Below are 24,007 nucleotides of genomic sequence, written 5' to 3' on the forward strand. Positions count from 1 at the left end.
TAGTCCATGTATTTACATTAACTAACTTTTAAACAGCCAATGACAACTTTGAAAGCCAGTGTTCTCTCCAGGGATGCTTCCCTCCATAGGAATAACAATTTGACTGAAATGTCATTACTGCTAATTTTTCTCTAGGGAAAGGGCTCACTTCCAACACAAGTAGTCTATACTACCCTAAGCAGCCCCAACTCTCCCATACTTAAAATACCCAAAAGGGAAACTAGGTAACACCTGTGTGGCAATTGCGCCTAACTTCACCTCTAGGGAAACCATACCACATCTAACATTCACTAGTTTTAAGCCATATTGTGACACCCTTAATCTCTAAGAGAACACTCAATTGCCCTCCTCAAACTAAAAGGGGAGTGCCACCGAAATTCTAATAGCCTCAAATAGAATATCTGGATGTACTACTTATATATATATCTCCAGGCAAACCGCCCACTTTAGATTCTTCTATTATACATGTCTCTCCTAAATTTAAAAGCAGAACTGCATCCACGAATCCTTTTCCATGTAACTGTTGAGTTGTTCTAATGCTTTCTGAACATGTGGGGGCTAAGAGGTAGTATTTTAGGGATTCATAAGCCAGGAGCCACACCCCAGTTATTTTACATCATACGTATTTTCAAACATCAAACGAGCTATTTTAAAGGTAGAAACTTAGACTCACTCAAATTTATCATATGTAATATGAGAACAGGAAGACTTCGTAGAATTAGATGACTCAGCTCTTGTTATACTAGACTCCCCTTTAACAAATTAAGAACCTACTGCATTTTTATATTTACCACCCCTACCAGACTTCATTTATAAATGCTAGAAAAACACTTCACACGAAAAATACATAATTTAAGATTACTGTATTTCCTTACAAGAGGAACGTTTTAACAAATTTTACAGGTGTTCAACCAACCCTTGTTCAAATTGGGCACACATTGAATCTAGCATTATGGGTGTTTTATTTATTTGGAAGTGAACTTTTAACTATCAATACAAATGCCAAGATACTACACAAAACATCCACAGGAACTTTTTCATCTTTTTCTGAATTGTTCACAAACATTTCCTACATAATCCAACATACAACAGAGAAATGGTACATCTTTCTTTCAATTTGCATACAATGAAAAAACAAGAATATATATATATTTTACAAAGTTTAACTAATAGACACTAGCAGGCTGACAGTTTAAGTCTATAGGTGAGAAATTATCTAATAAAAAATAATGAGTTTCTTTTTAGCATCAGTCACTTCCATAACCAAGTATTATTCTGATTCATAAAACTTTTTGCCATTAGGCTTCTGGTACATACTTATACCGCTACGCAACTTGTAGTATTGCTCCCCACCTTGGTTCTTCTTCACAATTACTAACAGAAATCTGTTGCAAAGTAGGGGCCAGCATTTGCAAAAACAAACAAACAAAAAACCCCCAGCTTATTATAAGCATGAATGTGTATGACGGAATTTTTTCCCAAGCAATGGACTTTCAAACCATTAAGAAACCACCAGAAGTGAATTTGCCAAGCTATTTTGCCTACGTTCAAGAGATGCATTTATTTATATCCAACAGAGGAGCTGAAAATCAAACTTATTGTTTAGTTTGGGGAATTTAGTCATTTGAAAAATGACCATCTTAAAAAAAAAAAATGACCACCAAAAATAGGTTCACTAAATTTATTTTAAAAATCATAAAACGTTTCTTACAAAAGAGCATTACATTCTGCACACTGCTCTGAATAGATGCCAGGGACATATGGACTACTGTTAACTTTTCCTCCCTGTCCCACCCCCTCCAAATGTTACAGTGACCACAATGCAAAGTGTTCACAATAATTACATGGGGGGAATTTCGTTTTAAACCACCAACAATGAACAAAAATTAAAATTCACTCACTCTGCTGCTGTTTCAAAATTTCAATGTTAGTTTTTGCACGCCCTTCCCCCCCCCACCCGGTTTGTAAGGAACTAAAACATTACATCTGGTGAACAGCAAAGATTTCACTACACCTCAAATGCAGAACACCTATGAAGCAGAGGAATGTTGGCTTTTTAAACAGAAGCAGATAAAAAAAAAAAGATGCAGGACTCCTTCAGTTCTTCACTAGTCTTAGAAAAACTTTCCAGAATACTGCTTCACACTATAAAAAAGAAAAAATATCTTGCATTAGAATCCTTCAACATCTGCATACTGCTTCACACTATAAAAGAAAAGAAAAAAAAGTACGAATTAGAATTTTTGTTCGTAACATCTTAATCAACATTAAGACAATTTCAATGCTAAATTAAAATGATAAACATGTCCATTACAATTAGAAAATAAGAGTACATTAGCAATTACAAATCAGAGCAATGTAAAATTCAAGAAAAATGATTAATAGTGAACCAGACATTAGTAGAGTAGAATTAAGAAAACGAAATCAAAAGTTGTTAATATTTGGTAGAAAAAGACAAAGAAATGCCAGTAAAGGTGTGAAATGCTGCATTTTACAGCACCAATCATTTGTCCTGTAGAGGCATGGCCTGTGCCATATGGCAGACTGTGATTTGTTGTCGATTTAGTTATCTACAAACAACAAAATCACTAGTCTTCCACACAGAACTAGACCAACATCCACTGAATCTTCTATATTTTCTACAGGCTCTGTATAATTTATAACAAGTAGTTTGGGCAGCAGTTTTCACCAGAGAAATAAGAAGTTTGCTTGGTTAAGGCTTCTTCCAGCAAGATTAGTATTGAATGTCTTCGTTTTTAGTAAGAAAGCAGGAGAAAATTAAAGCAAAGCTATTAGAATGTTTAGAAGTTAGGTCCCCAAAAGGTTGAGACACCATGGCTTCTAAAAGAAAAATCAACTGAGAAGAAAAGCTTTTTAAAGTTTTAGTATGTGTAGGCTAACATAAAGCTAAACCTAAACTTACCTGTTCTGCAGCAAATACTGTGCATTCTGTATCTGGTCCTGTGTTCCTGTAATGGTAATGATCCGATCTTCCGACCCTTCTAAAGGCTCATCAATTTTGATCGAAGCTCCTGACTCATGACGAATTTGTTTAATCCGCTGACCACCTTTGCCGATAATAGATCCAGCCAACTGAAAAGATTTTTAAAAACAAGTGCTTACAACATACTTTAAAAGAGATTGTATTACCTGTATTTTCAATAACCATCAAACAACTATATGAACTTTGTATAGTTAGTTGTTATTTTATTTATTTAATGCCCCTAACTAGTTAAGGTTTGGACCATAATTTAGTTACACTATACATCAATGTTTCCTTTTACAAATCAATCAAGGGCTCAAAACCCTCTTCTTTTAATAGTATGAAACATCACTTGACAAGACTCAAACTGGAGAATGACACCTCACTGAAATTGTTAAAACAACTTTAACCCTAAAACCAAATTACTATTTTTATTGAAACCTTTTAATCATAAGTCACGAAACTTAAAGAAAATGGTTCATTAAATGTTCTTTGTAATATTAAAGATACTTACATCTTTGGGAATAGTTACTTGTGTAGTAATAATAGGTCCACCAAGATCACCATATGAGCCACGACCCCCTGCATAGGAATAATCTGATTTAAATAATGAGCATTAAGTTCATTTAAGAAGCATGAAATAATGTTTGATTTCACAAAGGAGAAAACTTACCATATCCGGAGCCACCCTAAAAATGAAAAGGAAAAATAGAAAATTACTTTGCCTTCAAAACTACGCTTTAGGTATTTTTATATTCCTAAAATTCCTCAAGTTTAGAAAACTAAAGTCCACCCAAATCCTCCCTAATAATCTTCAGAAGACAATTGTTGGGGGAGGAAATCACTCAGGTACACAGCATTCAAAGATTCAAAAATATTACACGCGGGCAAATAAAACACTTAATGGTGAGTAAGCAAGCACCTTAAAATTATTACTGATACAAACACACAAACATCCATGATACTCAACCTGTGGTTCATAAGCCATCTGCCATTCTGATGGGCTCCATGTATCTATTGCAGAGTCCCAAGTTTCATCAGCACTGAAACCAACCTGTGTTAGACACAGAACTATTAACATGAATCTGTACTATATTTGTCACAGAGCTACTGTTTTTTTATATGCCCAATTTCTACTTCATGTCACTAAAATATGTAAATCGGCAGCAATCACATTATTTTGGGGGAACAAAAAGGGTTCAACAAAGTGTTAATATTCCAGCAAACTGAAATGATGATTTAAAGCAGCTAGAAAAAAGTCCATTTGTAAGACGAGCTGTTCTCAATGAACGATAAACTTCAACAAAATGTTACCTACCGGACACTTTAAGACCCCTTACAGCCCTCATACATACACAAACGATAAACAAAAGTTCTTACCATGCCATCATAACGGTCTCCAGGTCTTCCTCTTCTGTCATAGGCCATTAGATCTCTGCAAGTATACAGTACTACTTGTAACCTCAGCTTGTTTACATGTCACACACATCAAATAAAAATCTACCCTATCTACCTGCAAAGTCTTGCATCTTATATGTTAACAATGCTTGGATGAAAGAAACTCACCCTCCTCTAGGCGGTGGTGGTGGAGGAAGAGGAAGATTCCGAGCTCTGCTACCACCCCGGCCACCTCGACCAGGAGGAGGAGGAGGAGGTCCTCGACGAGGGCTCATATCATCATAATCTCTTCTAGACGGAGGCATGGGACGCCCACCCCGACCGGGAGGCATTCTGTCAAAACCACCTCTTCCCCTCATGGGAAATCCAACTGGACGTCCACGGCGGTCATCAAACATCATTGTAAAACCACCATAATCATAGGTTTCATCATAAAAATTGGGATCGTAAGGCTGTGCACGTCCTTTGATGGGAGACTAAAACAACAACATACCCAACGTTACAGACTGAAGAAAAAGAACCTTCTTTTAATAAACAAAAACATTTCAACTCCTTTGTTTCTCCTGGGAGATACTTGAGACAGGGATTGGAATATATGCACAGATAATAGCAGGAAGCAAGTGATTAAAAAAAAAAAAAACAGCATTTTTGATGAGTCCTAAACAGTGAGTTTTACTGCTGGGGGCGGGTAGCAGCTTGGTTTTACTCTTAGATCTTAGGGAAGAGACTATGAATGCCTTTCACATTTCATGATAAGGTCTACGAAGAAATTGACTATCGTGAGGGCTGAGAGGATCAGTATCTTGGGTAAGCCTGTAACCCATGAGGCACATCAGTTGAAAGTTGTGCAATGTAGTACTATAGAGGAAGGCTAGGAACTTCATTCAAAGGATGAAAGGCTATAAAAATCTCACCAGTAATCGTATGACCACTCTCCAAGACTACTGCTAAAACAGAGTGATAGGCAATTGCTAAGGAAAGGACAAGTGAAAGCCATTTGTCTAAACATTCTGAAACTACTTTTGAGTAACATACATATTTCTGTTTCATGAGATTAAAAGTAAATAAGGCATTACAACGGTACCTCCGATATAAGATCAAGGATGATCTTTATGCACTCTACAACCCTATCAGGTTTTCCTCCAATAAGAACGACTCTGTCAGTGGAATGAGGACAGCATTCCTGGAAAAGCTTGATTGTTGTCTGAGTGTTCTGTAATAAGTTTACAAAAGAAAAAAATAGTTAACAGAAGAAGAAAAAAAAGAAATGCACTAAAAGTAGGTTTCCTAGGTTCAAATGAAATTTACATTTGTACTGAGTAATTTTTCTCCCTCAATATGAAAATCTGGTTAGCAACTCCAGGACTTTGCATTGGCATAGGAATTTTGACAAAGTAACTTGAAAGTAACTTGTCTAGCACAGCTAGGCCTTTTTGGTGTATTTTAATAGCTAACTAGATACTAGAAACTAAATAAATACAGAAGTGATGGTGAACTAAAGGAACTCAAAAGGGGGAGTGAGAAGCCCACTGAACTAAGTCTATATGAAAAACCATTTTCCAGTAATACGGCAGAAGAAAACAAAACAGTGCCTCACCTCTCGAAGTTCTTTGATTTTAGCACCTTTGACCCCAATAATTCCTCCTGCCAGACTCTGATGAATCAACAGTCTCAACTCGCAGTCAAAGTCGCTTCCTTTATAGTGTTGGTACTGCAGAGAGAGTTGTAAAATTTTAGTCCCAAATCAAGGATTGCCCAATCATACACACTTATCTGCTATAAGCATAACAATATACTGTTGCAGTGAGCAACCTGAATTTATATTTTAATAACTTTACCAGTTATGTGCTTATTATCCTCAATAGCCAGGCCCAAAAAGGACATTCTGCACCACCTTAAAAAACTATTTTATTTTCAGGTCCTGCAACACCATACCCACACTGCAGCCATTTAGCATGTCGCTGTTACCACAAAATTATTATTAACATTCAAATAACACCATAATAAAAATGACTGCAAAGCACTTTGCAAATGTAGTTAATTCCCACTGCAGCATGGAGCAGGGTCAACAGTGAGTTGTAAGACCATTCATTTATCATGTTTTTAAGCCTTTTTCTATAGAGACGGGAAAAGCACACTATGTTAAAAACAAAATTGATCCTATGGGCCAGGCTCCATACTTCAGTGGGGTTCAATGGCACTATGACATACATTTAAGCATTCCACAGCATCAGATTCGAGCGGGAGCTGGCTGGTTGCAGTGGGTGATGGCAACTGCAGGCCCTGAAAGTAGAAAAATAAGAGTAATAGGTTAAGTGTCTAGTGTGATCAGGCTATTGTCGCATATATTGGTAAAGCTACTACAACATATTTCACATCTATGTTATTAAATATTGAGAAACTGCTTATCTGTACTAAGAATCAATTTACAATGCTTTTCTCCCTATACACACCTAGTAAATAAATTACATAGAACTTTAAAATCCTCAAACTACATCAAATAGTCCTTTCTAACATAGTCCCATAATCAATATTCTAAGTTAAGAAACACCTCTCTAAAACTAAAGCCCATAAAAGACATGCTAAACTCATGAAAGTACCCGACCACAGGTAGTTCGTATTTACTCTGGAGTGGCCAGACTACATTTTTAAACAAATAACGTGGGTACAGTAAACCTGCACATTATGCAGCAGGTTTTAAGATACTACTGCCACAAACTGTTATATTCAATCTCCCTACTGCCCCCCATGCCCCAGTAAAACATCCTTTAAACATTCCCCCCTCAATTAGCAAATACATAAAAAAAAAATGAGCCTACCTCTTCCAAGGTAGGGATGATTTTCTTCAGAATTTCTCCAATTGTTTCAATATCAGCACTGATACTCAATATGCTGTCAAACATCACAAATACCAGATAGTACAAAAAAGGTGGAAAAGAAAAATGAGTTTTGTGTTCATAACCAATAGTCATACAAACTTTTACAGAGAAGTAACATACAACTATTTAATACTCCCCATTTAAAGTAGCCTATTTACAGATTTTTCACATGCATTTTGTTTTATGCCCAATACAGACATGATAACAATATTAGGAGACTTGCAGAGAGACAGAGAGAATGGGCTCTTGGAAGGGCTCAGATTAAGTGGGCAATAAATTGACCAGAACTGAAGCAGAGTTGAATATTTATGTTCCCCGCCACCACTAAGTTAATTAAGGATACCCTCGCTGTTACATTGGTAAACTGGCACACCTTCTCTTAGGCAAAGTGGGGGGATATGCAAGTGGTGAACATTGTACTTGGAGTAAGGTTATGGATACCAGTTAGAAATTAGATCACTAATGGGCTCTGCAAGAAAACAAATACAAATGCGAGACAAAACAAAGACAACACAAATGAGAAGTGAAGGAAAGTGAACCAGAGTTAGCATTTCATCAGAAAAAATTATGAACAGGCAATGTTGGGAAGCAAGGTGGGCCACAAAGACAGAGCGAGAGACTATTTTGGTAACAATTTGATTTACAATGCAGCAAATATGCAACACTTGAAGCTGTGCTCCTTCCATCGAAATAAAATTAGTGGATCGTTTGGGTGGGCAACTCACGGTAAAAGTTCAGTGACAAAAAGACTTAATGGGGAAAATAAGACAGAAACTTGAAAAACAATACACCGTCTAAAGGGGATACTATTTAATTATATAAAAGGCAGGTAATAAAATACATTTCTCTCTTTCTAATCAGGCAGTGAGGCATAAACTGTTGGGACATACCGCTCGGGGCCACTGCTGTCTGGGACTGAAACACTGGCATTGTACTGCATTGGTCATTGGCGTTCGTGGATGTTGGCATTGGGCATGGGCATTCAATCAGAAGTTGTCAAGTATGGTACCCGTTTGGCAACGAGCACATTTTTGGGCATAGCCAACCAGGGTTTTCACATGGGCGTTCAGGGGCGGATGGGCCAACGTCATGGTGGGCAACGCAGGGGTAAGTCGATCCAGTACATGGGCAACGGAGATATATGGCCAAAAAAACAAGGAGAGGGAAAAGGGGGAAAAGCAATAAATTTTAATTTAATACAAACTATACTCATACTCTCAATTAATGAAACAAGCTTAAGTTGTTCTGAAGACTAACACAATAATGGACTTCTCTACATCTGACTGTGGCTTAACATTTAAGGACCTTAAATGATGGTTCCAGCTATTTCTTTTTAAACAAACGATGTTTCAGTAGCAGGCTGGCTCATGAGGGTAGACACAAAACCTGTCATGACTCAGTTTTCTGAAATTCTTGAGGAAATGGGGAAATTAATAACCCAGATAATTATACAGAACATCTGGATTAGAGAAGAGAGGTTTATAAAAGACAAAACAAAAATTCTCACACCACCAAAAACCCTAACTCTTAAAAGACTAGTTTGGTTTCCTGGAGGTTTAAAATGCATTCCTAGATCCTAACAGGCAAGTAAAATTTTAAACAAATTTTCAAGTTCAGTTTACAGTAATCAAGAGGAACATACAAAGATCTGCGACCAAGAGAGAAATGAAATACTATCAAATAAGTACTCAACACAAAGTTATTGTTTGCCTCAACTTTAGCACGAAAATGTTAAAGAGTGTGAACACTATGAGAAAAAAATTTAGGAATTTTGGTGTAGCCAAGTCCTAGAAATATGCTCACCTCCGCTGATATTAACATTTAATGTGTCTAATCACAAGAGTCAACCCACTATAAAATATGAAGATTCAAACAAATCTGCATTGAGAATTTCCCAGTTTTAAGATTAAGTCCCTACTCTATTCTTTACCCATATTTAAATCATGCAACCTCAACATTAATTTCTTCGTGCTCCATGTGCAAGTGTTAAAGAACAGATGGGTGATTTTTTTTTTTTAAGAAAAAAAAGCAAATAAAAATTTCTGGGTTTTATCAGCCACCTGCAATGGTTTTCAGTAATACTATAACTAAATCAAACACATGGGAAATGGTGCAATTAGGGTTTTTACGGTTATTTCCAATTAAGGTGTTATCTTGAAGTGAATAATTTGGTGGAAAGTTATTAGAAAGTGAAGAGGTTTAATATAGAACCCTCCCCCCAACTCAATCCGGGCTTTGTAACAAATCAGGAATGACAAACCTCGAAATCATCTACGCAACCGATTATTACAAATGGCTTGTATCTAGACTATTAAATGATTTCTATGATGCAAATCTTTAAATTTCTACAAACACATCAACTGAAGCTGCTTGTGTAGTAGTTTAAACTCTAATACTTACGTCGGTACGGAGAGCCTTAATATTCTTGCCTCCTTTTCCAATCACTGCCCCAGCATTCTGGAGAAGACAAAAAGACAAGAAACTTGTTTTGTCTTTTTCTCAAATTGTGTCTTCATATGCTCTCAAGCTTTAACAACAAAAAAAATCTCTAACCTCTGTTACAGGACTGAAAATCTATTTGTGGATATCAAAACCATCAGGTTTAAAAAAACAAAACAAAACGCCTATTGCTTTGAGAACACCAAAGACAGAGCTTTGAAATATATTCAGAATGCCAAAAATACATTTAGTATACAACTTCAGCACTGGTTAATTTTACAGTACCCTTCTGTGAACAATCAATTTAAATATTAGCAGGTACTTTCACATTATGACATATGATATTAATCAAGCAAGCTGCCAACCAGGATGTTTTCTAATGAATCCACAATGTAATCAAGATATAATGGTTAATCCATTAATGCTTTAAAGACCACCCATACCCTTCTCCTAGTTTGACCTGTAGTGGCTCACTACAGTCATTTGTCACTTAAGCTCAGTGACAGAGATTCATTCTTAGAAATGTGTCATTAGGTGATTTCGTCTTTGTGTCAACATCAGTGTACTTACACCAATCTAAATGGTATAACCTACCACAAAAGTATATCTGGCACTAATAATTATACAAGACCACTTCCGTACACCTGGCCCATTGATGACTGAAATGTCATTCTACGGTGCTTGACTGTATACTAAGAACTTTCATTTTAATGTTAGCAGTTAACAAAGCCACCGTGGCCTACAAGTCTGTTTAGAAAAAGCCACACAAATCTATCATATTCTTCAACCTTTAAGGCTTTGAAGGCTTCCCAGAGAACCAGAACTTGATTTCTATGTAAGAAAGAACCACTTTCAAATTTTCAATAAAATTTATACCTTGCTCTGAAGCAGGATACGTAATTCAACCATCTCATCAGTGTTTCTAGATCTTTTAAAAGCTTGTTCCTCTTCCATATCTTCTGCTGGACGTTTACCTAGAAATTAAGTTTACATTTCAAACAGAGCACCAGCATCTCCAAGAAAAGGCACCTCTTTTTAATTACTTTAGTTCTAACACACAAGTTAAATTAGAGAAAACAACTCCATTCTGCTTTGAAAAGATTTGTTTCAAATCTGAAGAACTTTTAAGTGTGAATAAAAGCAGGTTCCCTTCCAATAACATTTTCTAATCACAAGATACTGTGACAAAATACTTCAAGGGGTTAGAAATTCCAAAATGCAAGGAAATATTTTAATATTTATTGGCTTTCTCTTTTTATCATCAGTTTACAGCTACCTATACAAACGGCTACTTTCAGTTCATTAAAAAAAGCCAACATGTTACTGACAGGGATCTCAGACTAAACACACAATTATAAAGTAATGATGAAATTAACAGAATGGAAAATACAAAATCGTTACAATTAAAATGTCCTCTCACCAAATTCACCATTAGTTTCCGTATTGGGGAAGGTTTCCTCTGGCTGTTCAGTTTCCATTTTCTTGTATTAAACGGACACACCAATCTGTTGAAAAACAAAGAGGCTAGTACATTTGGCTTATTGGGAAGTAAGCTATACATCTTGCCAAATATTAAAAAGAGCAAAGAAATGACTCTGCTTCTAGAACGTACCAGTTATTATATATCCTTGCAGAGCAGAACTGAAGCGTTCTGGGCGGGACCAACTGACACCCTAGCGCTGCAGTAGCCTATAAAAACCAACACAAATCAGTTTTGCTTTTTTGGTTGCTTATTACCGAATACTAATGAACACTGATCTGAACACAACAAATTAAACAGCTATTTCTAAAACCTGCTTCTTTGTTTTAGGGTCTTAAAGTTTCAAGTGATTGCCTTAACAAAATCCAAAGGACCATTTCCTATTCTTCGAAAAAAGAAAAACACATCTTTAGCCACTGGATCGAATTCCACCAGGGTAAATTTTCATTACATACAATAAATCCGTGTCCAGAGGCATATAAGCCTACGAGTCTCAACTTTGTCAAATTTTTTCAAATTATGAAATTTTTCATAAATTTATGAAAGGACACACAAAATTAATTTTATATTGGAATTTTTTATCGCTTTTGGCTTTTTCATTCGTGACTTGAGAAATGCCATTCCCTGAAACTTCCCAAGTTTACAAACATACAGGCAAATTCAAGCCATATCCAAGAATCGGTCAATCTACTCAAGGAATAAATCTGAAAACCTGATATAGGTGCAGACCCAAAGTGCCAGTACTCGATTAAACAGAGCGAAGGGAGCCCTTGAAAACACTGACACCTTCACTAGCGGGTGAATTAATTAGACCAAAAAGGATACAACCTAACAACTATACCTCGAATACCCGACTGTTGCTGGGACTGCAAACAGCCTTTTAGCTTCCCTCTCAAGACCAGCAAAAGGAGGCGACATGAGGCCCCTGCTAAAAGTTGGACAGCTAAACAGCCTAGAACTAAAAAAATCAAGGCAACATTTATGGATCCTTTTCCCAAAACGTTTGTCGATAAACCACTCTAAAGACGAACTGAAACACTACTCTTCCGGCCCATCGCCCAATTAAGCACTCAGTGTGGGAAGATTTGGATAAAGGAGTTTAAGGACAAACAGCAGGGCCTATTCGTAAGACAGCGTTGCCGCGACTCGTCCTGCAGGTCCTTCAGTCACCATTCCCCAGACCGCGAAAATCGCTAAGCAGGCTCGCGACCAACAGGGCGCAAACATGCCCGTCCCTCCCCTCGCCCGGTACCGGGATCGGCAACGGCCGGGCAACCGGAGCTGAAACAGCCAGACGCGAGCCGTGCAGCGCCGCACCGCTCCTCACCCGGATCCGACAGGAAATGGCGGCCCGCGTAATGGCGACTACGTGCGACTAGGCGGAGCCGAGCGCGGACCCCCTCCCCCACCCACCACGCGGTCCCGAGCCCTCATCCCCCGCGCCCTCCCCCCACTGCGGGAGAGACAAAGCAACCGAGGCAGCCCCAACCGTTCCACCTCCCCCGCTCCAGCGCCAGACCCAGGCCGGGAGCGCCCGAGTGCGGCGGGACCCACACAAAGAGACAGCGGCGTCCTCCACGGCCTTCGGTGCCGCCCGCCGGCCCCTTCTCCTTCCTCCACAGGCGTCTGGGTCCCGAAACTACGAAACTACAGCTCCTCTGACAGTATATGCCTCGCGACTGCCCGAAGCCTCCAATATCACCAGGAGGACTGCGGATATACGCTCCGGGAAATGGCGGAGGTGGGGGAAGGGAAACCGGGCAACGTTCCCTCTCGGAGCACCGGCCAACCACCCAGCAGCCCCCAAACGCCTCCCTCAAGCGGAAAAATAGGTCTCCAACCCTCGACCCCACGCGCCGCTAGCCCAGCCCCGCTCCTCACCGCGCGAGGCCGCCGTCCCCAAGCCGCCGCACCGCCTCAGCCGGTCACAGCTAGACAGAGAACGAGCGCAGGCCCCCGCCGCCCTCCCCCGCCTCCTCGCACTCTCCTACCCCGCCGCCGTGCCGATTGGCTGCCCGGGCTTCAGCGGTGGCGCGAGGACGAAGCGATTGGCCCAAGGCCGCGTCAATCAAGGCGCCGGAGGAGGCGACGACCCGCCTCCCGCCGGCGCCTCCCTTTAGGCTCTAAGGCCGCTAAGGGCCCCGAGAAAAAACCGGGATTGGAAAAAGTTCACGCAGCCTTTAGGAAGGCCAAACCCGTGCCTGAATCCATAATACCCAAACCCCAACAACCCTAATTACCTATAGGCCGCAAATAAGCGGGACGCAGGCAAAACGTCGACGTTGGTGCCGCAGAGAAACAGAGGATAATGGCGTCTGCAGTGCTTTCGCCTGGAGCGCCCTCCTCCTTTCCCGTTCGCGCACTCACTAGTTGGGGGGAGGGGAAAAGACTATCGCGAGAACTAAAGGCCGTCTCGTTCACGCTCACAGGGAGGGGGCGGGAAAGGGGCGTTTTCGAGGCCCGAAGGAGTTTTTTGGGTTTGGAGGAGGGGCGTGAGCGCGCGGCAAATCGGGCGGGAAGAGGTAAAAAAAGGCTTAGGGCGCGCGCGGCCACGGTTCCTGTTCTCACAGCCGCGCGGCCCAGGAACCGCGGTTGCGTGGGGCGAAGACGGTCCCGCCCAGGTCGGTCTTAGGCCCAGATGAATGTCCCCGTTTCCACAGTCCGTACTCGCGTCTCCCTCCCTCCCTGGAACCCCCGCTCCCGCCTGGGCTGCCGGCTGCGGGGGAGCTGCGCGTCGGTAAGTGCAGCCTGCCCGCCCGCCGACACCCGCTGTTCGTAACGGGCCGCAGCGCCTGTCAGGCGTGGCCCAGGCTGCGGGCCGCCGTCCGCTCGAGCGGGATCCCGGGGAACGCGGGCCGGCTGTGGCGGCGAGAGCCTCGGAGTCCTGGAGCACTTGTCCCCACGCGTCCGACCTGAGCCAGTTCGCCCGGGAGAGCCCAGGTGTCTCCTCAGGGCTTTCGGTTCTGAAGAGACCTTTCGTTCGTTTCTCTCTTCTTTCTTTTTGCTAATGGGGCCTGTGATAGGAGTATTTTGTAGTGTCGTCGCTGCAGTTTGTGAAGAATTTCTGAAAGTACTATTGCCTTCAGCTCCCCAAATGAATGCAAATCGCAAAATACATTGTAAACATCCGCGTTCCTTTCATTCAGCGCTCTAAGGCGCTTACCACGTGTCAGGGGATTACGCAGTGATTAAAACAGACCAAAAACTTCACCCTCAAGGGTGTTACCGTTCTAGCGTATTCAGTTTATACTTGGTTTGTGTTCGGGTGCTTACTTTTAAAGCCCCTGTGTCAAGCTTTGATGATTTCTTTTGTTAACGCACATCAGGTCACCCCGGATCGGTGACAAACCTGGGATATCGGCAGGCCTGATGGTACCTAATTTCCACATCCTGGCTCTTCAGCCCCCAGCCTTCACCCACGACCCTGAACTCACGTCGAAGCATGGAAATGTTATAATTTATATATAAGGCTAAATCCACCATTAGCAGAATACATTTATGTTTTCGTAATGATGAATTTGTGCTGATTCATTCCATTGTAACTTGATTTCTCTCTTGCATAGTTTGTAAAATAGATGTAACCAGCATTTTTTTTTTAATGGCTGTGATTGCAGCCATCCATTATCTTTTACTTGCCTAATTGGGAGGAAAGCTCTCGTTAGGGGGAACTGAGGACTTTGTGAAGCCCCAACCTTTAATGGCTGTGAGGATAGTTGAGCATAGTGTCTGCGATTGTGGAGTTTATACAGGATCTCTTTAAGTAGTAATATTTTTTTTAATGGCCCCCATCATGAAGAGTGTATCATAGTCTTGTTGGGAGGTAAAACTTAACTCACGTTTTGGTTCTACGATTTTTGGTTCTCTGATACCAGATTTTTATTAAATCTTCAACCAAGAATTGATGAGTTTATGAAGGGCCTGGGATACTTGGATTATAGAGATTTAATCCTGTCAGTCAGGATTAGCAACATTTGATTGAATCTGTCATTTAAAACCTGGGATATTTCACTAAACACTAATAGGCACATAGAGGGGTATTTGTACTAATGATGCTTCTTTCAAACTAGTGTTTCTGTTGCAGCCATCATTTTCTCTAAGCAGCCCTATCCTAAAACTTATTCCTCCCAGTTTCACTGATTTCTGACTGGACCCAACTGGTGAAAGCTATTACTTCCTTTTTCTAGATGCCATTGTTAGATGGTTTTTCTTCTTTTTCCGTTTGTTTTCTTCCTTACCTCTTTTAATTTACTTTTTGGATTTACTCTTTAAATAACAGGAAAGTCTGTCTTTTCACTGTCATTTCATCCTCTATTGTTTTCAACCAAACTATACCTATGCTCCTTCAAGGAGTTGCCAATTTGATTGATAGATTCAGCAGCTCTTGTTTTGTATCTTTAATTGTATGATTATTTTGGACTCCCAGTGAATTTAGAGCTAAAATTACTTAGCTATTGGATTTACTTTAAATAAGCTAATATAATTGAGATTATGACTAGCCAGCCAGATGATTATTTAAAATATTATAATTACTATTTCCTTGAGTTCCCAACCACGTGCTAGACCTTGTGCTGGCAGATTAATGCCTATTACAGTCCTTCAAGTAAATTGCGGTTATCTTTGTTTTATAGATGAGGAAATTAACACTAGGAGAAGTTAAGGAACATGTCTAAGGTCACAGAGCAGAGGTGGGATTCAAACTCCTGAAAGCTGTTCTCTGTCTTTTCCTTACCTTAGGATATGGAGGATCCACAAACAGCCCCACTGATGACTTCTTTTTGATTTCAGTCGTTAAATGTAAATGAGATCTAGAAAATAGATTGTTGTAGTCAGCCAAGTTTAGCATGCACAAAACATCAATGAATTAAAATTTTTTTCCCATGATTATAAAATTAATGGAGATTTAAAATGTAGCTTTATAGCTGGTCTTTTTCCTAACAAAATAAAATATGAACATATTTTCATGTCATTAAATAGTCCTTAAAAAGTTTTTTAAAACACTATAACCTTCCATTTCATGGATCGAGTGTAATGTATTTAATTTTTTCTGTTGTTGAACATTTAGATTGTTTCTGTTTTTTCCACACTGTAAAAACACAATGATAAACACTCTGGCACATAAATCTTTGTCTTCATTCCTGATTGTTTTCTTAAGGTTAGTTTTGGAAAGTAAAAGAAGTAGATCATATGGTATGAACATTTCTTAATGTACAACTTAAAAAACGTATACTTTTCCATATTTTTCTTTTCTTGGACAATGATGTTCTTGAGGATCAGGGGCTGTTCTTTGTGTATAAGCAGATGGGAAGTTGTGCTGCCCTAGCTAACACCTCCCTTGAGTTGCTTCTACCTGCAGTGACCATGATGAATGAAAACCTTAGGGGTTCTCTGAAGGACTAGGTGCAAGTAATACGGTTTACTAAATTGTTAAGGGGCTTGGTTATTGAACCACAGTCTAAACTTTATAAAATAGATCCCACATGATAATAGTGTTTCCATTTAATTAAAGTTTGTAATAAACTTTTCTTTCTAACCTATAGGGAAAAAATCCTATTATACATACAATCATCTTTTTATTACGATTGTTATAAACATGCAGTTGTGGAGACTGTATCCATGTCTCAATCAGTATACCCTCCACTCTACTTACGTTGCTGTTAAATGAAGAATTTTGTGTAACAAATGTGCATTTAGCAGTTTTTTCCCCAGACTTCTTGACCTTTTGGTAAAATATTTGAGATTAGCTGTATTTGAGTACTTGAACAGTGTTAATTATTATCACATTTCCTTGTGTTTTTAAAGTGTCTTAAGGTTTCTTTTCAGGTTTTAGTCACTGGAATTTTTTTCTTTGCCTAGTTACGATAACATTATTATAAAATTATAGTACATCAGTTAGCTCCAAAAGTGGAAATTCAAATCTTAGAGGGTAGTCCTTGAAGTGAATTATTAATTAGAACTGCCACACATTAATAGAATAATTTAGTTGTGATTCACTGAGCAGTTTCTCAGAATTTGTCCCAACTGTCATTTCAAAGGAGTTTTGTCACTTGCCGTGTTCAACAACACAAGGAAGTACACGTTTGAAATAAACAAAAAATTTAAAAATAAACATACATAATCCTTAAAATATGTTTGTAATATTTAAAAACTTATTTTACATGATATTTTAGTAGTGTTATAGCAAAAGGAAAAGTAGTACTTAATCATAAGGCTGTAGTTTTGACACTGTTAGAAAGATAGATGCAGTAGGTGGTGTTAAGTTTTTCTTTCATTTAACTTTGTAAATGACATAATTTAGAATGCACTAGATGAGCTTGTTATTTAAAAGAAATCTGAGAAAAGTCTGTTCATTATAAGAGCAGTGTAGTGCCCGTACAGAATGGCCATTTATGAATGAGTTTTATATGTAAGTGGTTTTTATATGTAAATGAAAGGCTGGCTTTCTTTTCTCTTTTTACTTAAGTTAGCAGGGTCTAAAAAAAGTATAGGAATGGAGAGTGGCAGAATTTATGTTCTAGTTCTGGGTCTGCTACTAGGTATGATCTTTATGTCTTACTCTTCATGCCTCAGTTTCATTCTCTCTCAGATAGATGACAAACCTACTCTTTCTTTCATAAATTATTATTTTGAGGTTTAGATAATATTGTAAATGTAAAAATATTTTGACAAACACTTAAAATCTTACAAATAAGAGGTTTTAATTTTTATTTTCAGCAAACCCTTATCTTCAATTCTCTATACCACTGTACCTACTGGGATGTAAGATGATTGTTTCTGAAATTCATCCTTGTTCGTTTCCTTTTCTGTTCATCATTATTTGTTTCATTTTTTATCCAGCTTTGACTTTTTCAATTCACAACCTTTCTTCCTTTGTACTGGCTCCTTCCTCCTCCTAGAAGTAGCAACAGTATTATTTCCTAGTATTTACAGGTTCAGGTAGGAAATAACATTTGTGTAATATGGCTGCATATAATAGTTAAGGTTATGTATGTACCCAGAGTGATTTATAGTATAAAACATTCTGCAAACAACTTAATTGTAATTATGGCATTTATCCTTGATAATTCACTTAAATAATTTATAAGTCTGCTGAAAGTATACTTTGTCCTGGTTTCAGTTGCTTAATGACTGACACCTTTGCAAATTATACTAGGTCCATTTGCCAGCACTGTGTTCTTTAAATTTTAGTGGAGGATATAGGTAACTTATTGAATGAGCGCGTCTAAGGGCCATGGATCTGGCTTAATTTTTGAAGTTAAAAAAAATGACAACAGATGCAATAAAACAGCACTTTGGAATCTTAGATTATATAAGTAAAGATCTGTGTCTTGAAGATAAGATGTCACTAAGCTTTGACCTTATGGAATTGTGCTTGGAGGTTTTAACATGCCTTCATTTTATTAGTTTTATATTTTGATGTTATTTTATTTCAGGTCTGTCTTTTAAGCGTACAATTGGATTTGCTTTATTCAATTTGAGAGTATCTTTTAACAGGTGAGTTAATCTATGTTCATTATGATTGCTGATGTATTTATGTGCATTTCTACCATCTTATTTACTGTTTGTATTTATAGTGCTTGACCACTCTTTTTGTGCCTTTCTTTATTCTATGTTTTCTTCAGCTAGTTTGAAAACTAGTTATTATATTTCTATTCTTTTGGTGTTTACCTTCAGTTTTTTTGTTGGGGTATAATTTACATTCAGCAAAATTGATGTTCTTTTTGGTGTATAGCTCTATGAGTTTTGACAAACATACGCTTACATCATTATCACCACCACCACATTCACGATATAGAACAGTTTCATCACCCCCAAAGTTTGTGCCCCTGGTAGTCAACCCTTCTCCATACCAATAGCCTTTGGCAACCACTGAACTATTTTCCATTTGTGTAGTGTTGCCTTTCCCAGAATGTCATATAAGTGGAATTATACAGTCTTTGTCCGGCTTCTTTCACTTAGCAAACCACATTTGACATTTGTCTTAGTCTGTTAGGGTTACTATAACAAAATAATGTAAACGAGGTGGCTTATAAGCAATAGAAATTTATTTCTCTGGAGGCTGGGAAGTCCAAAATCGAGGCACTGGCAGATTCAGTGTCTGGTGAGAGCCCACTTCTGGTTCACGGACGGCCGTGTTTTTACTATCAACTCCCGTGGCAGAAAGGGCAAGGTAGCTCTGGGTGGGGTGGGGGGAGGTTCTTGTATAAGAGCCCTAATCCCTTTCATGAGGGCCCCACCCTCATGACTTAAGCACATCCCAAAGGCCTTACCTTCTAATACTATCACATTGTGAGTTAGGATTTCAACATGAATTTTGAGGTGGACATAGCCTACCCCAACATTCATCCATATTATTGCATCTATTAGCGATATAGTCCTTTTTATTACTGAATAGTAATCATTGTAATGATGTACCCCTATTTATCCATTCACCAGTTGAAGGACATGTGGGTTGTTTTTGGTGATTATGAATAAAGCTACTATAAACATTCACATACAGGTTTTTAATTAGTGTAAGTTTTCATTTCTCTTGAGCAAATGCATAGTAATGCAATTGCTGGGTTGTATGGTAAATATATGTTTAAATTCCTAAGAAAATACTTAACTCTTTTTCTTTTTAACAAACTACTAATCTGTTTTCCAAAGTGGCTGTGCCATTTTGCATTCCCACCAGCAATGTCTGAGAATTCCAGTATTTGGTATTGTCAGTTATTTTTTATCTATGATAATAGATGTGTCGTAGCATATTGTGATTTTAACTTTGCATTTCCCTAATATCTAATAATATTGAGCATCTTTTAATGTGTTTATTTGCCATCTGCATATCTTCTTTGGTGAAGTGTCTATTCACATCTTTTACTCACTTTAAAATGAGTTTGTTTTTTTATTGAATTTTAGAATTCTTTACATAGTCTGGATACAACTGTTTTGTCAGTTGTGTGTTTCTCCCAGTCTGTGGTTTCTTGTTGTGTGTGTGTGTGTATGGCTTGTCTTTATACTTTTAAGAGTGTCTTTCATAGAGCAGAATTTTAATATTTTGATGAAGTGCAATTTATTAATTTCCTTCTTTTGTGGATTATGTTTTTGGTGTTGTCTCTAGGAAAACTTTTAAGAAACTGAGGTCAGGGCCAGCCTGGTGGTGCAGCAGTTAAGTTTGCATGTTCCGATTCGGTGGCCTGGGGTTCACCAATTTGCATCCTGGGTGCTGACCTACACACTGCTTGTCAAGCCGTGCTGTGGCAGGCGTCCCACATATAAAGTAGAGGAAGATGGGCATGGATGTTAGCTCAGGGCTAGTCTTCCTCAAAGAAAAAAAAAGGAAACCAAACATTTTTCTCCTAACTTTTCTTATAGCTGTTTTACAGTTTTAGTTTTCACATTTAGGTCTATGATCCATTTAGAGTTAATTTTTATATATGGTGTGAGGTGTTGGTTGAGGTTCATATTTTTGCATGTGGCTGTCCAATTGTTTTAGCACTGTTTGTTCAAAAGGCTATCCTGTTTCCATTGAATTGCTTTTGCAACTTTGTAGAAAATCAATTGACCATACATATGTGGGCCTATTTCTAGACTGTTTTCTCTTCCCATTGATCTATATGTTAATCTTTTTGCCAATACTGCACTGTCTTGATTACTGTAGTTTTACACTAACCCTTGAAGGCAGATAGTATGAGTCCTCCAACTTGGTTTTTCTTTTTCAAAATTATCTTGGCTATTCTAATTCCTTTGTCTTTCCATATAAATTTTAGAATCAGCTTGTCATTTTTTACAAAAAAAGATTGCTGGGATTTTGAATAGAATTGAATTAAATCTATAGATCAGTTTGGCAAGAACTGAAACCTTACAAGAGGGAGTCTTCAGCATAGCATATCTCTTCATTTGTTTAGGTTGTCTTTTGTTTCTTTCATCTGTAATTTGTAGTTTTCAGTATGTACATCCTGCACATATTTTGTTAGATTTAAATTTTTGCTGCTATTGTAAAGTGTCCTGTTTTGTTCGTTGCTAGTGCAGTCGAGTCTCATCATTCATGGCAGTTATGTTCTATAAAGTTACCGTGAACGCTATGAATTAGCAAATACTGAACTATTGCTCCTAGGGGAAATGCGGAGTTAGGTTCCTGTGAGCCTCTGGTGACAACATTTTCATCAACTGATCAATAGGTGATCTTGTTTTATGTATGTTTCTGTTTAAAGACACTTTATTCAATATACGTTGTTGATTCATCAATATTGAATTTATGACCATTGGCACTATAACTCATTCCTGAATGAAGCTTAATTTAACACATATATTTTTTCCATATGACACATCACAGCTTTCTTGAGCTTAGAAACACTAGATAGCACTTCAGCACTATGCTATTTTAAACAGCGAAATCATCAACAAAAAGCACAAAAGTGTGAAAAACGTGGCACTAAATAGAGCACAAAAAAGACTCTTGCATCTTGCTAACTCATTTATCAAATGATGTAGCCCTTTTGTAGTTTTTTTCGTATTTTGTTCATAAACATTCATGTCTTCTGCAGATAGGAGTAATATGGTTTTTTTCTTCCTCTTCTCTCTTGATTTTTCTCTTTTTATGTTGTAGTAAAAAACACATAACGTAAACTACCCTCTTAACAGTTTTTAAATGTACATTATAGTGATATTAACTGTATGCACATTGTTGTACAGCAGATCTCTGGAACTTTTTATCTTGCATGAATGAAATTCTATATCCATTTAACAACTCTCCATGTTTCCCTCCCCTTAGGCCCTGGCAACCACAATTCTACTTTCTATTTTTATGAGTTTGATTTCTTTTTTCTTTTTTTTTTAAAGATTTTATTTTTCCTTTTTCTCACCAAAGCCCCCCGGTACATAGTTATATATTTTTAGTTGTGGTCCTTGAGTTGTGGCCTGTGGGATGCCACCTCAGCATGGCTAGATGAGCAGTGCCATGTCTGCGTCCAGGATCTGAACCAGCAAAACCCTGTGCTGCTGAAGGGGAGCGCTCAAACTTAACCACTCAACCACGGGTCTAGCCCCAGTTTGATTTCTTTAGATAGCTCATGTAAGTGGAATCATGCAGTATTTGTCTTTTGTGATTAGTTTATTTCGCTTAGCATTATATCCTTAAGGTTCATCCATGTTGTAGTATATGACAGGATTTCCTTCTCTCTTATTTTTTTTTGAGGAAGATTAGCCCTGAGCTAACATCTGCCACCAATCCTCCTCTTTTTGCTGAGGAAATTTCGCCCTGAGCTAACATCTGTGCCCATCTTCCTCTATATGTGGGATGCCTGCCACAGCATGGCTTGCTAAGCAGTGGGTAGGTCTGTGCCCGGGATCTGAACTGGTGAACCCTGGTCCACCGAAGTGGAGTGCGCAAACTTAACCGCTATGCCACCGGGCTGGCCCCATACTAGGAGTTTTATAGTTTGAGGTCTTACATTTAGATCTCCATTTTGGATTAATTTTTGAGTATGTTGTAAGGTAAGGGTCCATCTTCATTCTTTTGCATGCAGATGTCCAGTTTTACCAACACCATTTGTTGAAGAGACTGTCCTTTCCCTATTGTGTAGTCTTGGCATCTTTGTTGAAGATCATTTGACCGTTTATATGAGGGTTTATTTCTGGGCTATTTATTCTCTTCTATCAGTCTGTATGTCTGTCTTTATGCTGTTTTTTACTGTTTTAATCAGTATACCTTTTGTTTCTTTTTCTTGTCATATTGCATTGACAAGGGCCTCCAGTACAATGTTGTGTGTTGAGTGGACATCTTTGCCTTATTCTTGATCTTAGGGGGAAAGCTTTTTGTCTTTCATACCTTTAATTTTTAAACATACATTCTATTGTACTATTTTGTTCATTGCTAGTAGCAGAAATGAAAATCTCTTTCAGTAGAACACATAGAAGTTAGAGTTAAAAAAATCTCCCGCAAAAGTTAAACGTCAATACAAAGAAATCAGTGGAACATAGGGAAAACAAAAGTTTTATATATGTCATTTAAAATATTAAACTTTGAAGAATTGTTTTGAAAAATAGCAATCCCCTGCCCTCCTCCTCCTTTGTTCTCCTTCCCCAGAAACAACCATTTTATACTTTTCTACCTGATACATTTTTGTATTTACTTCTGTAGCTCTGGAAACCATGCAAATACTGCTACTTCTTGATTTCAGTTTTAGGTGTTATCTATTGACTTTCACTATGGAGATGAGAATTTAGCTCTTTTTCCATCTACCTTTCTCACCACGCCCCTATCCCCACCCTAACACACATAGTCTTCCATTTGGCTATTATCTCTGTAAAGCTATGTTAAAGATTTTGTCAGATTACTATTTAGAGTATATGTTATTATGACTATATACATGTTATTTGGAACTAAGCCATGTAGTATACAAATACTACTTTTTCTTTTCTGTGCAACATTTTGTTTTCTCTTGAGTTGTTTTTCTCCCCTTGGTTTTCTGTATGTTTTTCATCAGTTCAACCCCTAACTCCTCCAGTTATTCAAATCTCCACTCTATGTTGAGATACATCAGTCCTCCAGCTAACAGAGGTGTAAACCAAGAAAGAGAAAGATCCTGGAAAGAGTGGTCTTACATAATTTCATCTTCTTGAAAAATAATCTCTCCTGAGGCCTCCTGGGCTGTTTGCTTTACATCCTGCAAATACCCTTTGCTATAATGCTTGCCTCTCTTTTGTGTAAGATTAAAGATATCATGTCTTCCTCTTTCTTTTCTTTCGTTTTTTTTTTTGAGGAAGATTAGCCTTGAGATAACATCTGCCAATCCTCCTCTTTTTGCTGAGGAAGACTGGCCCTGAGCTAACATCTGTGCCCATCTTCCT

The 24,007-nt window shown here is 38.4% G+C and overlaps 2 protein-coding genes and 1 non-coding gene across 20 annotated transcripts in view; 1 reads left to right on the forward strand and 2 right to left on the reverse strand.

Annotated features, from left to right (window-relative positions):
- Positions 1–848: 848 nt before the first annotated feature.
- Positions 849–13,560, reverse strand: HNRNPK (heterogeneous nuclear ribonucleoprotein K). 10 transcript variants are annotated; one of them, XM_003363990.5, is made up of 17 exons: positions 13,420–13,559; positions 11,312–11,388; positions 11,120–11,204; positions 10,576–10,673; positions 9,661–9,717; positions 8,151–8,194; positions 7,201–7,273; positions 6,593–6,664; positions 5,979–6,092; positions 5,466–5,594; positions 4,550–4,857; positions 4,364–4,418; positions 3,954–4,037; positions 3,657–3,672; positions 3,498–3,580; positions 2,924–3,093; positions 849–2,145 (listed from the first exon to the last, which is right to left on the reverse strand). In XM_003363990.5, the coding sequence occupies exons 3-17, from the start codon at positions 11,175–11,177 to the stop codon at positions 2,115–2,117; spliced, it is 1,392 nt and encodes a 463-aa protein (XP_003364038.1). In that variant the 5' UTR covers positions 11,178–11,204; positions 11,312–11,388; positions 13,420–13,559; the 3' UTR covers positions 849–2,114.
- MIR7-3 (microRNA mir-7-3) lies at positions 2,527–2,614 on the reverse strand. The gene has a single exon (NR_032997.1). It is a non-coding gene; the product is annotated as a microRNA mir-7-3 (primary transcript).
- The window catches only part of RMI1 (RecQ mediated genome instability 1), an 89,895-nt gene continuing 78,474 nt past the window's right edge, over positions 12,587–24,007 (forward strand). For 4 of the 9 annotated variants that reach the window (XR_011431137.1, XR_002803038.2, XR_011431138.1 and 1 more), the window contains exons 1-2: positions 13,488–13,800; positions 18,610–18,670. Coding sequence is in view for 1 of the 9 variants with exons in the window: in XM_023627034.2 (XP_023482802.2) it covers positions 13,488–13,800; positions 18,610–18,670 (374 nt within the window). In the remaining 8 variants the exon portion in view is untranslated. Of the gene's footprint in view, positions 12,921–13,487; positions 14,120–18,609; positions 18,671–24,007 lie in introns of those variants that run through there. The other 5 variants (XM_023627029.2, XM_005604888.4, XM_005604889.4 and 2 more) reach the window with 5 other exon arrangements.

The sequence above is a fragment of the Equus caballus genome, chromosome 23 (genome assembly GCF_041296265.1).
Source record: "Equus caballus isolate H_3958 breed thoroughbred chromosome 23, TB-T2T, whole genome shotgun sequence".
NCBI lineage: Eukaryota > Metazoa > Chordata > Mammalia > Perissodactyla > Equidae > Equus > Equus caballus.